Source organism: Aulonocara sp. 'chitande type north' Nkhata Bay, linkage group LG17 (assembly GCF_057382095.1).
Source record: "Aulonocara sp. 'chitande type north' Nkhata Bay isolate Kocher_YH1m ecotype deep benthic linkage group LG17, A_spYH_male_GT1.1, whole genome shotgun sequence".
NCBI classification, from domain to species: domain Eukaryota; kingdom Metazoa; phylum Chordata; class Actinopteri; order Cichliformes; family Cichlidae; genus Aulonocara; species Aulonocara sp. 'chitande type north' Nkhata Bay.
Window position 1 is genome coordinate 40,124,293 of NC_141360.1, and position 20,078 is coordinate 40,144,370.

Sequence of the window (20,078 nt, forward strand, 5' to 3'; positions counted from 1 at the left end):
CATGCTTGGGAAAAACATGAATTCCCTAACCGGTCGGCAAAAACCTCCTGAAATCTTTGGTCACCGGCTGCGATTGACGTTCGTGCCTATGACGACTTGTTGCTTTACTGTGGCTGCATATGCAGCATCCCAATGATGCTAATCTAAGAATAAAAGATGGACACTTCAGTTTTAATTTCAGTGGACAATTATTACAGACTGCCCAGTTTTCATCAGCCTAGAAAAAAAAAAAAAGCCGACAGCTGTTTCATTTGTTCTTCATTTTCACATTTGTCTTCCATTTCAGTAATACGTCTCCCAATAATATTATTAAATATTTCTACACCCAGAATCCATTTCCCTCCTCCCCACGCTGTGTTCCTGAATGTAATTCACTGGAAGTCTAACAAGAACTCAAATGTATTTCGATAAAGCAGTAAAGCACACAATTTTCAAACTGACACAGAGAGCAAAAGATAAAGACTCAGAGAGTCTGAGTAATGCACACCCACACCTTCAGCTATGAAATGTTTCAGCAAAAAAACACCCACAGCCACAAAATGAATCTGCCTATCTGTACAGTACGAGTGTACTGTGTAATTGCTTAGGTGCTAAACGTGCTCCGTCCCAGGACCGTGTCTTACAAGTCAACTCAACTGATTTTCAAATGCAAATGGACTGTGGTGGAATGGAGAAAGGGAGAGCTTTAAAGCTCCATATTTGCATCCCATGTATCAGGTTGGGTTTTTTTCCCCATATTTAACGATGACCTGGATTTTTCTTTCAACTTCAAAAACTGGTTTAATTTTATAACATCACTATATCATAGTTGCATTTCCAGATATTTTCCCAGAGCAAGTTTAGGGGTCTCCATCCATATATTTCAGTCAGGGGAAGAGTTTATTAGCAACAGCTGTATTTGCAGAATGTGAGTGAGTCTGTGAGTTATTAGTTTTACATGCCTGTGAGCCTGAACAAACTCAGAGTTGGAAGTTGAAGAAAAGATGAGCGCACAATGGGAGCTACGGAGCTAACAAAGGAGAGACAGGAGAGAGACGGCAAAGCAGAGAGGAGCTGCCAAAACACAGGGAAGCGTGCACAGAGTGGGGCATTAAAAGCATTAAGAACAAAGATTATAACTACATGGAAACTCTGGTACATAACATGTGCAGATTTGTTCATTCGCCATCTCGACTGTTCATGAGCCTCACTCTTCAATAAAGCTGTTGTGGACTCTGGTATTTTCTCTGTCTGTTAATCAGTCTCTTTTTCTTTCTCTAAATTGAAATCTGATTCGTGACTTTGTCACAAATACCAATAACCACAGTAATACCTGTCTTTTGTTAGGTCTCTACCCCAAACAGCAATTATAGCTCATTCTTCACAAGGTAAGTGAACCCTGCAGTGACACAAGCTGTCATAAGCTGCTTGATAAATGCCTGGCGTGCGTGTTATATGCAAACTATCGCGCACCTTTTGAGATATTTTGAGGACATGCCGACTTACATTGTTGGGAGAGACTGTGAGGACACTCCTGCTCTTCCTCATCTTTCCGTAAGTATCTCTCGTGCTGTCCAAACACAGCAGCTTCACGTGCAAACCTGGAAAAGACAAATAGAGAGAATTATCATTTCGTCTTTTCTGGAAACATCCAGTTATAATAATCTATATTTTATTAGGAGTAACTCAGAGATCATGGTTTTTTTAAAGAAAAAACACGTTTTTACTGCTTGTGCCTGTCACCTGTACACAAACACACATGCACCAACAATGAGTTTAGGATTCAGGCTCATCTTTGTTTGAGGAAAAATAAAGCAAAGCAGTCGAAACAGCCTAGCCTCAATATTGCTCCTATGAGTGTCATGCATCAGCGCAGTAGCACCAGCATGCAATAATGTGCAAAATTTTCTTCCCATAAAAAACAGACCAAGAGAGGAGCTGGCTGGCAGCTGTGGCGACGCGATGGCTCTAATGATGCATTGATTTTTGTTTATCTGCATTTCCTACGATCTCCCCAGTCCTCCAATAAAATCTGACTCATGTAGAAAACAAATAAAACCAATTTTCAAATTTCATTGAAATTGGAATTTGGTGTTGAAGGAGGATGAAATGAACAAGATTATTAGTTCTTACAAGAGACAAGATACAGATCGCGTCTAACAAATTTATTAGACCACCACAGAGGTTTAAGGTTTATGCCACAGCTTCTCTAATTTAACAATATTGATAATTACCTAAATCACTTTTTATGTTTCTTTAATCGTTAATCCACCAGCATGAGCAAGCTCTTTAATCATGGGGTGGCTGTAGCTCAGGTGGCAGAGCAGGTCAGCCACTAATCAGAAGATCGGTGGTTCGATCCCAGGTTGCCTCCTGGCTGCATGCCAAATATCCTTGGGCAAGATACTAACCCCGTGTTTGCCTACTGGTGGTGGTCAGAGGGCCTGGTGGCGCCAGTGTCCGGCAGCCTCGCCTCTGTCAGTGCGCCCCAGGGCACACTGGGCACTGACACCCACTGCCAGTGTGTGAATGACTGAATGTAGTGTAAAGCGCTTTGGGGTCCTTAGGGATTGAGTAAAGTGCTATACAAATTCAGGCCATTTACCATTTATAATCAAAATGATGCTTTAAATTCTAAAATATAAATGCAGTACAGTGGGTTCAGTTCCACCATCAGGCCGGGATCTTTCTGTGTGGAGTTTGCATGTTCTCCCCGTGTCTGCGTGGGTTCTCTCCGGCTTCCTCCCACAGTCCAAAGACATGCAGTTAGTGGGGTTAGGTTAATTGAAAACTCTAAATTGCCCGTAGGTGTGAATGTGAGTACGAATGGTTGCGTATGTCTATGTGTTAGGCCTCTGACAGACTCCAGGGTGTACCCTGCCTCTCACTCCAAGTCAGCTGGGATAGGCTCCAGCTAGGGGTGGGCGGTAGAAACGATATGAATTTGGCAAACGGTAGAGGTTTTGCTTATACCGCTCTACCACGATAGCGCATGTTGATGGTGTCATCAAGCTGCACCTGTTTTGGTCGAAAGCATCGCAGCGGCTGCAAGCATGGAGCTTACACGTGGGGAGGAGGAGGTGCGATGTTGCTCATATGCACCTGGTTTGGGTTTAAGCAGTCGGATGTTAAGCAGAAAAATATCATCTGCAAATTATGTCGAGTGACAGTAATCGCGAAAAGACAAAGCACGTTTTGGAATATGAGGAAAGCCAAAACCGTGGTTCGGGGGGTTGGGAAGCTCGTCTGTAACTGGAAGGTTGCCGGTTCGATCCCCCAGCTCTCTCCGTCCTGGTCGTTGTGTCCTTGGGCAAGACACTTTACCCTACCGCCTACAGGTGATGGTCAGAGGGGCCGATGCCTCGCTTCTGTCAGTCTGCCCCAGGGCAGCTGTGGCTACAACTGTAGTTTGCATGCACCAGTGTATGAATGGGAGAGTGAATGAATAGTGGAATTGTAAAGCGCTTTGGGTGCCTAGAAAAGCGCTATATAAATGCAATCCATTATTATTATTAATGCTGAATTCTCTGCAGCTGCTCTATTCCCATGTTGTTGCAGTATATTAATGACTAACCTCGTATTGTCGATGGATTATCTCAGTTGTTCTCCTGACTGATGTTTGGTCCGTTTACAGCATCCTGCCATGCGATTGCATTTGTCCCTAACCATCAGGAACCCTCACGTTAACTTTTATCGAGTGGAAAAAAAGTTAGCATTCATCCTCCAGCTTCACTGTGTTTATGCTATGCTAACATAGCTGTGTCACTAGCGATCACGTAGCACATCATTATATACCAGCTAGCCCAACTTCAGTAACCCTACAAACGTCTCTCCCAGTGATGCCGCAGTGTTCTACGGAGCCCCGCATGGGACATGGAAGAAAAAAAAAATTAAGACTGACTTTTGCGAGATCTCGCAAAAGTTGAATTCCAACAATGGCGGCAGCTACTTAGTTGTAATATTACTCTTTCTGGCTCACAAAATACACTTTTAAGATATTTTGTAGTTGTGTAAATGTCAGATACCTGCTTGGTTTACAAGACATCACATATTTGCAAAAGTGCTCCGACGTTTTCGGAGATCTGACATCCACTAGCTCGAAGCTAACGGGAGGTCGAGACCTACTACAGCCGGGAGGAACACCGCTTTCCCGGCACATCGTGCCTCGACCTCCCGGTCGGCTTCGAGCTGGCGGCCTCCGAAGAATGCGGCTAAAACTCGCAAAAGTTCCCCGATGGATAAATTTTTTTTTTTAATCCACGATTCTTTGTTTTTTAGATGAACTGTTTTACACTTGTTTTGATTAAGATGCCAAATGATGGTTATTTACTTCCTCAACAGAAGTATGTGTTCTAGTCGTTGACCGTTGGGGAAGAGATATATATATACATATATATATATACACACATATACATATATACATACATACATACATATACACATACATACATATATATATATATATATATATATATATATATACATATACATATATATATACATATACATATACACACACACACACATATATATACACACACACACTCATTGTTAAAATATATTATTGGAATCTATACACCCACACAGATGTTTTTACATGTTATGAGCAATTAGGCCTCTGCTTTGCAGTCGTCATGTCACGGATACTTGGGATAAAAATGGGAACAGTCCCAATACAATGCATAAACAATACCGCAACACATACAATAAATTTGGCTTTAACTCAATTAAAATATGTTTTTTTAGCTCATTTCCGGTTCCATCTTTTTGCTTTTCACTGTTATCAAGCGCCATAAATGTCAGCATGACTCTAGCTTCTGTCTCTCTCGCTTCTATCAACAGCGACAGATACAGAGATATTACAAATATTAACACAAAGCCATCCGTAGGATAGCTGCAGCACGTTTGCACAAAAATGTAGGCCATCACTTTTTCCACACAGGAGACAGTTTTACAGCGTAGTGTTTAAACCCACTGAATTATATTCATGGACTGTGATTATTATCTGTAACATTATGCGAGAGAGCATTTACATACAAACATCTCTGAAGAAATGTTTTGCCTCCAGGTTGTTGGCCTTGCAACTGATGGCATAGCTGCTATAATGGGCTAATGCAGAGCAACTGTCACACTCAACCCTAACCTGACCGTCGCTCACTGTATGAATCACGAGTTAGACCTCTCGATGGTGAGAGATGTTGCAGGCAAAGAAGAGTGACGTGCCCCAGACGACCGCCCCTCCACAGGAAAGCAGAATAATTAGGCACAAGTCTCTCACCAAAGGAGATTGTTTTCCTTGTGTGAGGAGCGAGAATATAGTGTTGTCTTAGTTTAAGAAGATAATCACATTTTCAAACTTATGCTACTAAAATGCTTCACTTCATTTTGTTAATTTATTAGGTTTGCAGCTCTTTGCGCAACTAAAATCATCTCATATTAACGTTAAGTGGCACACCTGCTCAAGTGGTGCTGTCTGAAGGGGGATTTATTCTGTTAAAATATCACTTAAGCCTTTGTGTTATGGTTGATTAGATCCCCTGTGTTATGGAGAGCAACGGACAACACTGAGAATATTGTGCAAATTAATTAATTTAATTTTAATTAAAGAGATTGAAACATTCTTACAAGCGTTTGATAGAACAGCTCCGCTTGCAACCCCGGATAAGACTGATGTAAAACTTTGGTTTAAACTCTTAATATTCTACACTACATTGACAGCAGCACTAAATAATAAATACTCCAACACAGTAAAGCAGACGGTAGTTTTTTAAATGTTTCAAGAATATCAGCCTTTCTGATTTTTTTTTCCCACAAATCACACCCTGCCTCTGCTTTTAACCCACTGTTAGAATATTATTTTAAACATTATGTAATAACATTACACAACCTTACTTTAAAAGCAGTGCTGGTATCTCACCACTTTTTAAGTCTGTAAAAAAATGGTGTACTCATCTAAAAAGACAAAGTGCTAATTCTGTCAAACAGTTTGTTTGAAAATGTGCACAAAGTGACTGAATGGTAGACAAATGATTACAAACTCATGCGAAGGCGTTGGAGCATGCACGGGAATCATAAGGCACATGCTAATCAGTGCCATTACCTGATCTTTTCAAATAATCTTGCTAATCTTTGTGAGTTATCTCTCTTTCCTCTGCAAATGACAGTTTTTCTTTTTGTAATTGTTCCTCTTGGTAAGACGTCTTAATGAACCAACCGGCTAATGAAACCCAAAACAGCCTTAATGCTTTGGCACACTTTAATTCCCCCATTCTAATCATTCAAAAGCAGCAGATAAGATAGACTCCACAGTCATCGAGTCTCTCTAATGAACAATTCAAGTAGCTGTTAAAAAACCTCAAGAATTGTTCCTCAAGTGACCTGGGAGGGTCGCTCTTTTTTTTGTTCCCAGGATATTGGCAGACAGCGAGATGAGCTTCAGTAGTGACAGAAAATGGGCACAGAGGGAGAGGCAGACAGAGAGAAAAAGAATGAGAATTGTGAGGAGACGATGTCTAAAAGGACGGGCAAAATTGCACGAGTAGGTGTTTGGAGAATGAGATGAAGATGAAGGTGTAGAAGTGCAGAAAGCTACATGCAAGCGAGACAGATGATTCTGTGAAACAGAGGAGACAGCGAAGAAGACTAGATCAAGTATTTCTGTGCAGAAATAAGACTATTCTATTCCTTTCTAAGAGTTCAATTACAAGATTAGTATAAAACTCTCATGTCTGTTTGGGAAATCTATGGATGAAAAAACAGGAAGAAGCTTCCACAGCTCTCCAGCTCGCTTGTTTTAACCACTAACATGTACCCCTCCCTGTGTCCTGCTGTACTTTATCAAATGTCATTTTAGTCTGTTCCTAGGTGGTTTCATAATATACTATCTATATTATGATATTTAAGTTTTGCGGATCTAAAGAGGGATCATTATGAGATCGTTATTATGGGGAAATAAAAATGATGCAATACTTTTATAAAGTGTTATCCGGTCTTTAAATCTGATGTCATTAGCCTTTTCTGGGTCCCAGTAGAACTGGAACGCGTAAGCTAGCGCAATAATTTGTTTTGCATATGAAACCGGAGGAGTTGTACTTATATCTTATGTCATCAGCTTGTCCTCGGTCACGGTTTCCTTCCACATAAAGCTTTGCAAAAATTGCATAAAAAGCGCTTGCAGGAACAAAAACATAATATTCCAGAAACAGGCTTTGCCGATCCGATCAGCTGTTCCTAACACTTCCCACATTGAAAAAGACGTCAACGCGAACTATCGGATGTCCGCCATTTCCTGTCCGAAACCGGAAGTGACGTCATTTTCGCGGAAAATGTAGTTTTTTCCTTGTAGGCCTTAAAAGCCTATACTGGTGTTTTTATAAGTCATGTTTGACTCTATACTTTTCTGAATAGTTTCTGGGATGCTTAGAACTCGAATTGCACTGCTGGAAATAGTTTATTTTGATGCACCTGCTGTTTTCTTTGCAAATTTGCATCATAGGATTGTTTTTTGTTTTTTCTGCAGTATATAAAAATTGCTGTATCTCCAAAATAAAACTATTAAGACACTCAAAATAAATTTCCTGTGGTGGGAAACTTTTTTTTTCAACTTTATTGTATTTAAAGTTTTGAGGGATAAACCTCTTAAATTTCCCCAAGTAGAAATATATGTAAAAAAAAACAAAAACGATTTTCAATTTTTTTGTAGTTTATTGCACTTTTTTGCAATTAATGTAATTACTATGGACTTAATGCATACATATTATTAAAATATGGGCTATAACAGTTGTATTGATGTATAGCAACTTGAAATGCTCCCAAAAATGGCTCTACAGCATGTAAAAAAATAATATAAGCTCTGGCGGACTTGGTTCTATGGTAGGTCTTAAAGGGTTAAATAAATATCGTCAAATAATTGAGATCTCAATTTCAGTGAAAATAATCGTGATTATCATTTTTGCCATAATCGAGCAGCCCTAGGATAAATGCACTCAATGTGAGATATATTCGTCCAATCGCCCAACCCTACCCTCAGGAGGGTCCAAAGGCGACAGCCTGTACTAGAGGTTTATTACCTGGACCTCACTTAAATGTCTTCACAAACCTAAAGAAGTCCATTTGCAAACAACAGATGGGATGATAGTCATGAAAGATGTTTGACCCTGCTACTAGTCCTTTTGCATAGTTAACCTGCTTCTAGCTCTACCCACCCCAGCTTTCTTAAGCTGTATTTACACTACAAATGATCTGGTGACCAGAAACCATGACTTGTATAACAGGAAACAACTAGCTCTCAGCTTCCTGTGGACACGTCTAAGCAGTCAGGTACCTAACAACACAGAGACAAGGCCCGGGTCCACTCAAGAAACTCCAGACATTCACACTGACTAATTGTGACACAGCTCAAAAAAGAGGGTGTCTCTCAAAACAGAGGAAAAGATTTTTTTTTTTTTCATTCTTTTCCAACATAACTAAAAATCATTTTTTCATGTTGGCATGGCCATGTGGCAAACTGCTGTTGAAGTTCAAGTTGAAGAAGAGAAATCACTTTAAATTCAAAAAAGTGAAAAAACATTGGGAGTGCTCTCAAAGAACAAGAAAAAAACCTTCATGTTCTGAGCTGTTTACCTTGATGGCTGCAGAGCTTATAATGAAATCAGCAACTCAAGTGCATTTTCCAAATATGCAAAACTGTTCCTGCATTAAGCTGCGTCAAGGGCAATGACGACATTTGGAGATGACATATGTCACATGATAATGGCGCCGTTGATGCAGATTATCTTTCAGCACGAGCGGACAAGACAAGCCCTCAAGATACGTTACTTTTATATAATCGGTACACATCACAACATCTTAATCCAGGTGAAGAAACAAACAAACGAGCATATTCAGCTGTTGTCTTCAAACACGGTTATTTCTGGCCTGCTGCGACAGCATATCACCACTCTGCACCTTCAAGAGATAATAAATGTTGAAGGATAAAATCTAAAGTCATTTGTCTAACTTTGACAGCAGACCATTAACAATTACTGTTGGCTAACATTAAAATGAGTTAATATCGAGGACAGCTTAAGGGCATACAAACTTTTTTATTGCAAAGAGAGTAAAAAAAATGATGTTTTGAAGAGGACGTGCGCATTTCCACCTCCACATTTTCATTTTTGTACTCCACACGAGTAGCTTTGCATAATCCACAGCTCAAAAATAATCTTTATGCTATAGCATATTGGGCCTTTGTGCAGCTCTCTTAAAGGCCACCCTCCTTTTAAGCCAGGTTTCGTCTGAACTCATCTGCTACTTGCAAACAGGAGATCTGAACAGCAGGTGGGCGGGGCTTCTGTGCTCACAGCCAGCGCTCTGGAGGACATGTGCTCAGTTTGAATCCATACAGATCAGAGTAAATCCTAAAGAGTTCTGATGGTATGGTTAAACATAATGCACAAACGCCCATATTTCCATTTTAACACAAAATGCAGTCAGTGTATTTTGGAAGGGTTTGGTTGTTTAGGGGGAAAACCTGAGAATCATTTCTCTAATAATAAGCTGCACTCATTAATCCAAATGGCTCCAACTACATAATTACTGAATTTGTTCATAATATATGTCTTTAATATATATTCTATAAAGAAACTCATTTCGCCATCAGCAAATAATTAGTGCAAACAGGAAATCTGTGTTTCTGAAAATTGTGATGGGCAGCACAGATGCAGAAAACAGTTTATGAACACAGATTAGCTCTTTACCCTCAGGGGATGTAGCACAATAGTGTGTGTGTGTGTGTGTGGGGGGGGGGGGGGGTGTCCTAATTAGCGTTACTTCAGCCTAATTAACAGCATTAGGAAAGACAGGTGTTGAGACCAAACACAAGCACACACAAACATTAGCAGGATTTCCATTACCCCAACAAAACAATATATTCCGTGTGCTCTTTGCATGAGAGCGACATGAAAATGCACCGGCTCCTTTGTGCTTTGCTAATAACATTAGTCACTCACCCAGCAGTCAGAATGAACTATTGTGGCTGAGTAAAATTACCATGCCATGCCTCATTAAAATTGCGGACCTCTCTGTGACGCAGTCTTCCCTCTGGCTTGCAGCCACGCTGAAAATATAGCAGAGGTGGTGGTAACCCTGAGCTCAACATCACAACTTTGGAAGGAGTCTTCTTATAGCAAAAGGCTGATTGTGACCACTGAAGCTAGTTTTTAAAGCACACCATCCTAATGCTGGGCAAGATCAAATCTTGCTTCCACAAATACCTAAATACTGCAAGGCATCAATATGTTGCCTGGCGGTACCTCTCAAGCATGTATCAAATGCAACCAGCAGCTACCATATTTCTCTAGCATCGTGCGTATAAGTGCTCTCTTTTTAGATGAACGCATGAAAACAAAGAATGCAACTGCAGGCCATTTACATGTACTAATCAGATTAACAGTGGACAGCCAAGATGACATATGTCCTTGCTGGCGGCATAGCATGACATGCTAGTGTTTACATTGCTGAATATATGTCGACTCACCAACTAACATGTATGTTTTTAGACTGTAGGAGAAAGCAGAGTACTGGAAGAGAAGCTTGCACAGGAAACTCCAGGTAGGAAACTGTGAGGTAACAGTGCTAAGACCTGCACTTCTGTGCCATCTGCTGCAGACAAGAAGGATTTGCAACATTTTTTTGATAGTAACGTTTGGTTAAGGCTGGAGGAACATAGACGTCTGGGTTAAATATTGAGAAAAGCAGGAGATGAACTGAGAAGTAGTCGTCTCTCTATTGAGGAAAAATGAAACCAGAACTGTAATGCAGGAAACCGCAGTACTGTAATCAGAGACGGGCAGTAACGCGGTACTGTAATCCGATTACTTTTTTCAAGTAATGAGTAAAGTAAGGGTTTACTATTGCAAAAAAGTAATTCGATTACTGTTACTTTTCCGTGAGCATGCTGCGTTACTAAACCGTGATGTTGTTTGATGTATGAGCGTGCGACGTCCGTGGCAGCAACAGACGTGTGCAGATCAACAATGGATAATGTGGCGTGATGCAGCGTTTGAAGCTTGGAAGTACTCACATTACTTTAAGTTTGATTCTGTACAAAGTGACAAAAACATAGTATCCGCTGTGCACTGTTTGGGAAGAAAACTTCTTTCTACAGCGAAAAATCTGAGCGAGCAGCGAGCACGCTGCCACGGGAATGTGACATTCACAGAGAAACACCGGATCCCCCCACTGACATGACCACTGTGGACAAACCTCCACCCACCCCACTCCTGCTAAACAGGTGACAATAGATTTAAGAGCGACAGGACTCAGTGCTGCTGAGTCTTTGATTTTATTCTTCTGTTTACTTTGTTCTATTGTGAGCGGCTATGATGTTGAACCCAAACCAGTATCAACCCACGGTGACCCACGGTAACACAGGTGTCATCACCTAGTAACACTGCTTTTCATGAATATTCATATAGGGTTAAATGTATTTTTCAGACATTCACCGCAATATAAAGCCATCAGTCAGCAAATTAGTCGAGTATGGTATAACCTGAAAAACCCACCCGATTCACTTTCAGGTGACAAAGCAAAATGTGACAAGATGTTCTGTCACATCTCTTCTCGTACCTCTCACACACACGTTGTGGTGTGTAAGTGACGTCACTGAAAACGAGCTGCAATAGAGCGTGTTGTGAATCGGACTAATAGAGCAAAGATAACAAGCTCTGCCTGACTGTTCTGTTGATTGACTGATTCAGTGGGCACCTGACAGAGGACGAGAAACAGGCTGTCAACATTTCACTCTACCAGTCTTCTGCTGTCCATGTTTGTGGCGCAGTTTTGTTACGACCAACCTACTGACTCTGACAACTGTGCCATTTTCTCTAGCACCATCATTAGTTGGTTATAGTTATTTTAATTAATAACAATGCTTCCACTTTAAACCAAAGTTATTTTTTTCTTGCTTCTGAATAGCAGAATGAGCCAGATGACAGAACTTTGTATTCACAGGGGAAAGCGTCCAGCAAAATTTAGCTTGAAAACAAACAAACAAACAAAAAAATGCTATAATGCTGCTTCTGATTGGGTGGATCTTTTTTCTTCAGTTTGCTGTTACTCTCAAAATATAGACATGAATTTGTAATATAGATGGACACACACACACACACTTGTGTGTGATTAGCAGTACGCTGTCACCTCCTCCTCTCCTCCTCTCTGCTCAAGCAGGCAGGACGGATGGAGGATACATTTTTACATACATAATATAAAATATCTGAAACATGTCCACACAACATAATACTGAACTGTGACACATAAATGCATAAATAAAGTCATTTCCAGTACAAACTGGCACAGACAGGACTTTAATTTGTGCAAAAACACAGGTGTTGGACACTCGTAATGACCCCTAAACTCTCCACACCGATGTTACAGGATGTAATCAAGTCATCATTTAGATTAGATTTCTAATCCTTATTACCTATACAGCTGCAAAGTTAACAGCTGTTTCCTATCATCCAAAACCAGACCTGGCATTGCAGGATGATTTCTGATTACAGATACAACATCCAGACCACTCCATAGTTTTTTAACCTAATAATAGTTTCATTATACAGTACTATTGGTGTGTAAGGGAAATGAAGGAGGCACTGACAATAATGTGGCACCAAACCCAAGCTGTTGAGTATTCTTATTTCTAGGTCTTTTTAATATTAAAGAACAAGAAATATGAAATATGTGGAACATAATTTAATCCATCATAAAGTCCTCCCAAATCCACTGTACACTCAATCTTTACATGCAAGCTATGCTCTGTAAATCCTTCAAACAGTTTAATAAAGTTTATCCCTTAGCGTAGCATATCAAGGGCATCGTACGCCACTGTACCACTGACAGATGAAGCGCATGTGGGATGGTGAACAGCTGAGTTCATCAACCAGCCACAGCCTTGAACTTTTTGCTCTGTAATATTACTTTGATGCACTGCAGTTAACTTTATTAGTGTTTATCTGCCACAAGTGTTGGGGAGTAACGGAATACATGTAGAGGCGTTACGCATTTAAAATATTTAAAATGCAAAATTTTAGTAACTGCATTTCGTTACAGTTACCATCTAAATATGTGATAATTGGAAGTTAGTGTTACTTTGTTGAAATAAATGGATTACACAGCGGTCTTTTCCTGTTTCATATGTTCGGCTATCTCCTCTCTAATTTTGGTAATTCCACACATTGCTGGAAACCCAAACAAAATAAGAGGCTCTAATGTGAGCGTCCTTCCCAGCTGAAAAGACTTCAACCTAAACAAACATCTGGAAGTAAGTGCTATTTTAAAAAACTAATGTTAGCCTCCTGCAGCTATCTTGTTTTAGTTGTGGTAGCTACCTGGGTCATTTGCCACTTAAGTATCTTCGATGTATTATTGTGATTTATTACTATTACTGAACCGAGCTAACACTGTAAGCTGGCCTTAACTGAGGTTAGTTCATAGACTGCAGACTGTTATACTAGATGGATAGCATTAACAACCTGCTAGCTGCTAATAATCATGCGCAGTTCTGAAAGCAGTTTACTAACTAACCTCAGCTAATGTCAGCTAACAGTGTTAGCTTGCTGGCGAGTAGCCTTCAGTAATAGTAATAAATCACACAGCAATCGTGCATTGATTTAGCTGTAAAAAGCATGACATTATATTAAGTAATCCAAAACATTCAGAATACGTTACATTGAGTAACTTAATAGAATACGTTACAAACTACATTTCGGGTTCGTATGTATTCTGTAATCTGTAGTGGAATACATTTTAAAAGTAACCTTCCCAACACTGTGTGACATTCGGTAATGTGATACTAGTAGCATGACTGTGGTTATTAACCTGGTTAGACATATCAGAGAGCTCATTGATCCATGAATGACACGACTTTTTCTGTTTATTAGATCCCAACTATAGCGATGAGGGCCTGAGTCATACAGTGATAATAACAACTATCAGTTGCACTACTTCTGGAAGTGCTTCTGTGAGTCATTTCAGAGGCCAAGACATTCAATCGTTTAATGTAGAGGAATGGTTCGTGCTGCGATTGCTTTGCCCTCTTCCTAGTACAAGATGTCACAATGTGGCGCAGCATTTTGTGAAACTATGATGAAAAACATTTACTTACAGTAAAACTCAGTGTCGTGCGGGCCTAGAGACCAGTCGACAACCTCCAACAGCTGCTAAATGAATCGATTTCTCATTTGTATCCACTGTGTCGTCGTCATCAAGGAATACAGAGTCTTACCTAGCTACTGGTCTCTAGGTCTATGTGACTGATGCTTAAAAGTAAAAAAAGGTCTCTACTAGCAGCATAACGATTATTAAATTAAGAAAAGAAATCTGATGTGAATTTTTATTTTTCATTTCAGATGAAAACACAGTGTGCATGAATCATTGCCTTCAGCTGCACACAGCAACAGCAAGCACCAAAACTTTACTCCAGATTCTGCACAGGTACACGTGCATAATTTCAATATTTTTTCCCCTGCAAGGACATATGACAAATGAAAACATTGAATCTATGCCGCAGATGCGAGAAACCGTGTTTTTCATATAATTTTGCAGCCTACAGCCTCTGAGAGCCTCCCACATGAGGATTGTGTAGAGGAGAGAAAAAAAAAAAACAGAAAAAGGTCAGAGCAGTGGAAACAGATCCGCTGCACGTTTTCTGCAGCTGTGGGTTTTTTCTTCACCTTACTGTCTTGCAAACTTTCATTTACTAAGCACCACTGTAACTGTCACGTTTTCACTTCTCTGCATGGTTTCAGTTGCCAAAACACTTCACTTCTGAATCACTGATCACCAGTTTACAGGCTGTCTCCAGACACGGCGCTGCTCTCACTGGGGATTTCATTTCCACCTCACAGAGATCGTCATCCTAAGAACAGAAAACCAGAGCTCAGGGAGCTCCTAATTAGCAAAGTGACTTTTCTCTAGATTTCTCATTCACTTGATGTCTTCCCCTTTTTTCTCACCCTGATGTCATTTCAGGTGCGAGCGCACTAGATGGTGTTTCACCTGCCCGTGGTTAGTGCAATCTTATTAAAAACTATGAGCTTTGACATACTTTAAGTGCTTCTTGAGACAATTAAAGGGAAACTTTTATTTGCATATGTAGTGCCGATTTAATGAAGGGTCGAACACTCAAAAAGCGAGGTCAGTCCGTCTGTCGAGCACGTAATAAAGAGAAGGAGACCAGGAACACTGAGTAGAAACCATGTTGATATAATGCTGCACTATTGTATCAGTGGGAAGAAGAAAAACAGATAAAGACTGCCAGATATAATATGTTCTGGATACATTTTCATATTTTTTGATCACATAAATATGTAAATTCATCTTAAACGTGCAGAAATTAAAGTCGAAGCAGATTGTACTGACCTACTGTCTCCACATACGGTGCATCTGCCCAGACCCTTAAACATAAAATGCATCTGCAATAGGGTCAACTTGTGTTTGACCAACATCGCTGTCACGGCTGGCGGAGTGAGCCGTGTGGAGTGGAGGAAAAGGAGGACCCAAAATGCAGCAAACTGATGATACGAGTGAAGTTTATTTACACGGTGGCAGTGGCAAAAACAGGCAATGAAGCATGAGTAATGACAAACCTAAACTGGGAGAAACTAAAGAGCAAACCTGAAATCTTACAAAACGGAGAGCGGAGCAGAGAGACGCAGACCAAGGACCAGGATACCAAGAAACACAGACGAGCCGACAACGAACACAGACCGACACCCACTATATATACACACACACACAAGGTAATCGGGTAATCGCACACAGGAGGGAAGAACAGCTGATCTGAATACACATGATGACTGGAGGACACAAGCTGAACACAATGACAACAGACACAGACTTTCAGAACAAAACAGGAAATCTAGAACCCGAACCGGACACAAGGGGGGAGGACACAGAATAACTAGAACAGAGGGAAATAATCACAAAACACAAAACGCTGGGTCAACGACCCAGGACCATGACAATCGCTGCTCAACCACAGGATTAAAAGTAGAACAAAAGGCAACACTGATCTTCAGTTTTCAAAACGCTTGCATGTTTTCTTCATTTAGTCCTTCCATCCATCTCTTTTCTTCTGTTTATCCAGTTCAGGGTTGCAGTGGTCAGTCTCAGCTGCTGTAAGGGTGAGAGGCAGGGTGCTGTCGTGGGGCTAACTCAGACAGACAGACTGCCATTCACACTCACATTAACACCTATTGTCACAGTCAGCTGACCGTGTGGAACGAGGAGGAGGACGCAAGTGCAGAGACACAAAAAACAAGACTTGAATGGACCTAACATGAAGACCTGGCATGGATACATGAAAATCCTGAAACGCAGCATGAACGTAGCAGACGACCGTACATAGAATGACCACATAAATACACACGAGGGTGACGAGGGAAAAGGAAACACACGGGCAACACAGCTGGGACGAATTAACATAATGACTGGACAGGAGGAAGCAAACTGAACACACAGAACATGCGACGCAAGACTGTCAAAGTAAAACAGGAAACACGCAGAGCTAGGGAGACGTAAACACAGGGGACTTGTCACACTCGCACGCCGAAGACAAGATACTACCAGCATAGTGGGGAAGACACGGGAGAAACCTAAACCCAAAGAGCACTAACTGAGCTTAGAACATAATGCACAGGGCATGAACACGAGGAGGGGAACATGAGAACAAAAGGACAAGCACCTGCATAAACACCACACATACTGAAAGGGACACAGAGGACGAAGACACAGGGGGAATCTAATAACCGATCAATTACAACAGGGCAACCTAGGACAACTAAATGAACTTAAACATAAACAATAAGACATCAAAATATTAAAAGAAATTCAAAACACTGGGTCAAACGACCCGGGACCATGACACTTACTGATCATTTAGAATCAGCAATTAACCTAACCACACTAACTCCATGTCTGTGGACTGTGGGAGGAAGTACCTGGAGAGAACCCACGCAGACACAGGAAGAACATGCAAACTCCACAGAAGATTTGCTCAGAGCTTCCAGACCTGCTGTCTGTTTACACTCAGTGATGCAGCACCAATGCCAGGAAGATTATGAAGACTCTCCCACCCCAACGATGGACTCTTCTCACTGTTGAGGTCAGGGAAGTGCTTTCGCTCGCTAACACGCTAACACAGGGAGGAGCTTCTTCCCCCAGGCCATTCGGGCCGTCAACCAGACGTAGAACGGGATTGAAACCCGTGAGGGTTCAGATAATCGCATGTGAAGTAATACTTACATATTAGCACTTGATGTAGTGATAATCATTTTACTAATTTGACGACAGAGAAATAGAAAACAAGAGACAGGCCAAGTTATCAGGCACAGCTTATTCAAAACCAGGTCACAGAGGCAGCACAGGAGCTCAGTTCTTATCTAGTCCCTCCAGCTCCTTCCAGGAAATGAATATATACATAACAGACACAACTTTACGACTATCTGCCTTCCAAAGATCCCTTTCGATGCTAACAAAACTGCACTGACCATTACTGCGTGACCTTTCAGGGCCGGCGGCGCTGCTTACCACAGCACCCAGAGTAGATTGTCTGGGTGTCTGCTTGATCTGCAATCATTTTTAGTGGTAACATTCACATAAATTATCCAATTTTTCCCTTGGAGAAGTCTGAAATGAAATGAAAAATAAGCCTTCACAACATCACAAACCTTCAGCGGCTTTATTGTTGTGGCAGAACAGTGTATGACATGTCGAGCGCTGTGTGCAGTGTAACGTCCAGAGGAGAAAGTCGAAAACAGTATTTCATCTTTTTGTTTTTGCACTAACTTCTCGGTGTGATGGTCGTTTGCTTTGATGTGAGTAAATGACCTATTACAGACAATCACCTGTGAGAAAACATAATTGTCTGAAGAATTCACGGCGAGTGAGTGGGCAGCAGAGTATTGACACTAGTGAGAACTTGTTTGAAGTCTCCTGTTCTGTGTTACACGTGAGAAAGAAGAACTTCAAGTTTTGTCTTTACTTGATTTTAACAACACTGTGAAGTGTTAGCGCGAGACTTCAGGGAAATATGGTATACCAAAAAAACCCACACCCAATGAGCTCTGCAGAATAACAGGATTTCCGAGTTATCGGTCCAGAGAACGGTTTTATTTGCAGGTTTCTCTTCCATCCTGACTTGGCTTAATGCGAACCCCAATTTGGTCTTGCTTAAATTTAATGCCCAGAAGTAAATAACAACAGCACGTTCATTACCAAATGGTGTAATGCAAAATAGCAAAGCAGAAGCTGGAGCTACAGCGTGCTCACACTACTGGCAGGTTCAAGAGGAGCTAATAATTACAGGATGCAGCGGTGTGATTCTGTGTTGTGTTTGGTGGAAGAAGGGCGGATTAATGCATGGTAGATAAAGCTCAGACCTCTGGCACACAGCACACCCTTTTACCTTCATTTTCACTCAAACAAATCTCACACCAATTATGGAAAATCCTTTAAAAATCCTTTACGAAAAACACGCTTAACATTCAAGGTTTCAGCACCAATATCAAAAACCTCAGGATGCAACATAAACTTTACATATCTGAGCTGCCACCCAGACCACACTGTTAATGGATAATGACACCGACCCCCGAGTGTAACCTGGAAACCTGGTTTAAAAAGCATTGGCAGGAGCTTCCTGCAGCATCACTGAGATCCATACCTGTGCTTTTAGACAACTGGCGACTTTGTAATTATATTATCAATTATTTCCAACAGAGAGAGAGAGAGAGAGCGGTCAGTGCTGGTAAATAACACTCTGCTTTTCAACAGCAAAGACAGCAGAGCTGTTACTGACAGTTACTGTAAATGTGTTACACGGGTGCTGATCTCTGCTTGCATCCATGGCACTGTCAGCAGAAGCCCCACTGTTTCCTTGAGTCAAAACTTCATATTTCAACTACAAGCATACTGTAAGAATGTTGGATAAAAGTATTTCCAAAATGAATCATTAAAAAATTAACAAAAAAACCTCATAAATAATTAAATTCATTACATTAAATAAAAACAAAACATAAGCACGGTGTTAGCACTGTTGCCTCACAGCAAGAAGGTCCTGGGTTCAATTCCACCATAAGGGCGGGGTCTTTCTGTGTGGAGGTTGCGTGTTCTCCCAGTGTTTGTGTGGGTTCTCTCCGGCTTCCTCCCACAGTCCAAAGACATGCGGTTGGGGGGGTTAGTTTAATTGGAAACTCTAAATTGCCCGTAGGTGTGAATGTGAGAGCGAATGTCTGTGTCCTGTGGCAGACTGACGACCTGCCCAGGGTGCACCCTCCCTCTCACCCTAAGTCAGCTGGGATAGGCTCCAGCCCTGCCGCCATCCTGAACAGGATAAGCGGAAGAGAATGGATGGAAATAAAAGAAATAAAATGAATAACATGCATGCGTAAGAGAGTTAAAAACAAAACATGCCAACAGGTAAGATTTATTATCCCTTAACCTGCTGTGGTTACATAAATTGCTACATTTGAACAGGACTTTCCGTGTTTGGGCGTTCATTAATAAAACAAATATCAACAACACAGACAAATCTGAGATAATAATTGTGGGATTATATCTAAAAATGTAGGATATAATTATGGAGGACTTCAGACTAAAGTTTTTCATTATTTTAATCCATGCAGCATAATCACTATAGACAGTAGCAGGATAATATCTGGTATATTTAATGACAATAATTGTGTTCTATTTCATTTAAGTGTGGCACATGGGCTCTAGATGACCAACAGTCTGATATAATGCTGTATTACACCGACAGCTGTGATCGCCCGAAGAAGAAACCTGCAGACCCTTTTTTCTCGTTTTATTTGCTGACTCAGCGTAGCGTGATGTTTGGATGCCTTGTACTGTTTCTTTTAAAGTGTCGACTCCAGGAAGAGGAATTGCTTTTAAGACCAGTATCAGTACCAGTATATTTTAAGCAATGTCAGCATCCAAACCCATTAAGCTAAACTACAGGTAACCACACACGGCCGTGTATTAGACACCGAATGTAGTATTGTACTATAAACAGTTGTTGTACTATTATTCTAATATAATCCAGATTATTTCTGGAGATCATACAT

General features: G+C 40.9%; 1 protein-coding gene across 2 annotated transcripts in view; it reads right to left on the reverse strand.

Annotated features, from left to right (window-relative positions):
* Positions 1 to 20,078, reverse strand: part of pde4ba (phosphodiesterase 4B, cAMP-specific a) — a 229,487-nt gene that overhangs the window by 181,497 nt on the left and 27,912 nt on the right. For both annotated transcript variants that reach the window (XM_086270260.1, XM_086270259.1), the window contains exon 2: positions 1,486 to 1,580. In XM_086270260.1, coding sequence (XP_086126386.1) covers positions 1,486 to 1,527 — 42 coding nt within the window. In that variant the 5' untranslated portion in view covers positions 1,528 to 1,580. The remainder of the gene's footprint in view (positions 1 to 1,485; positions 1,581 to 20,078) is intronic.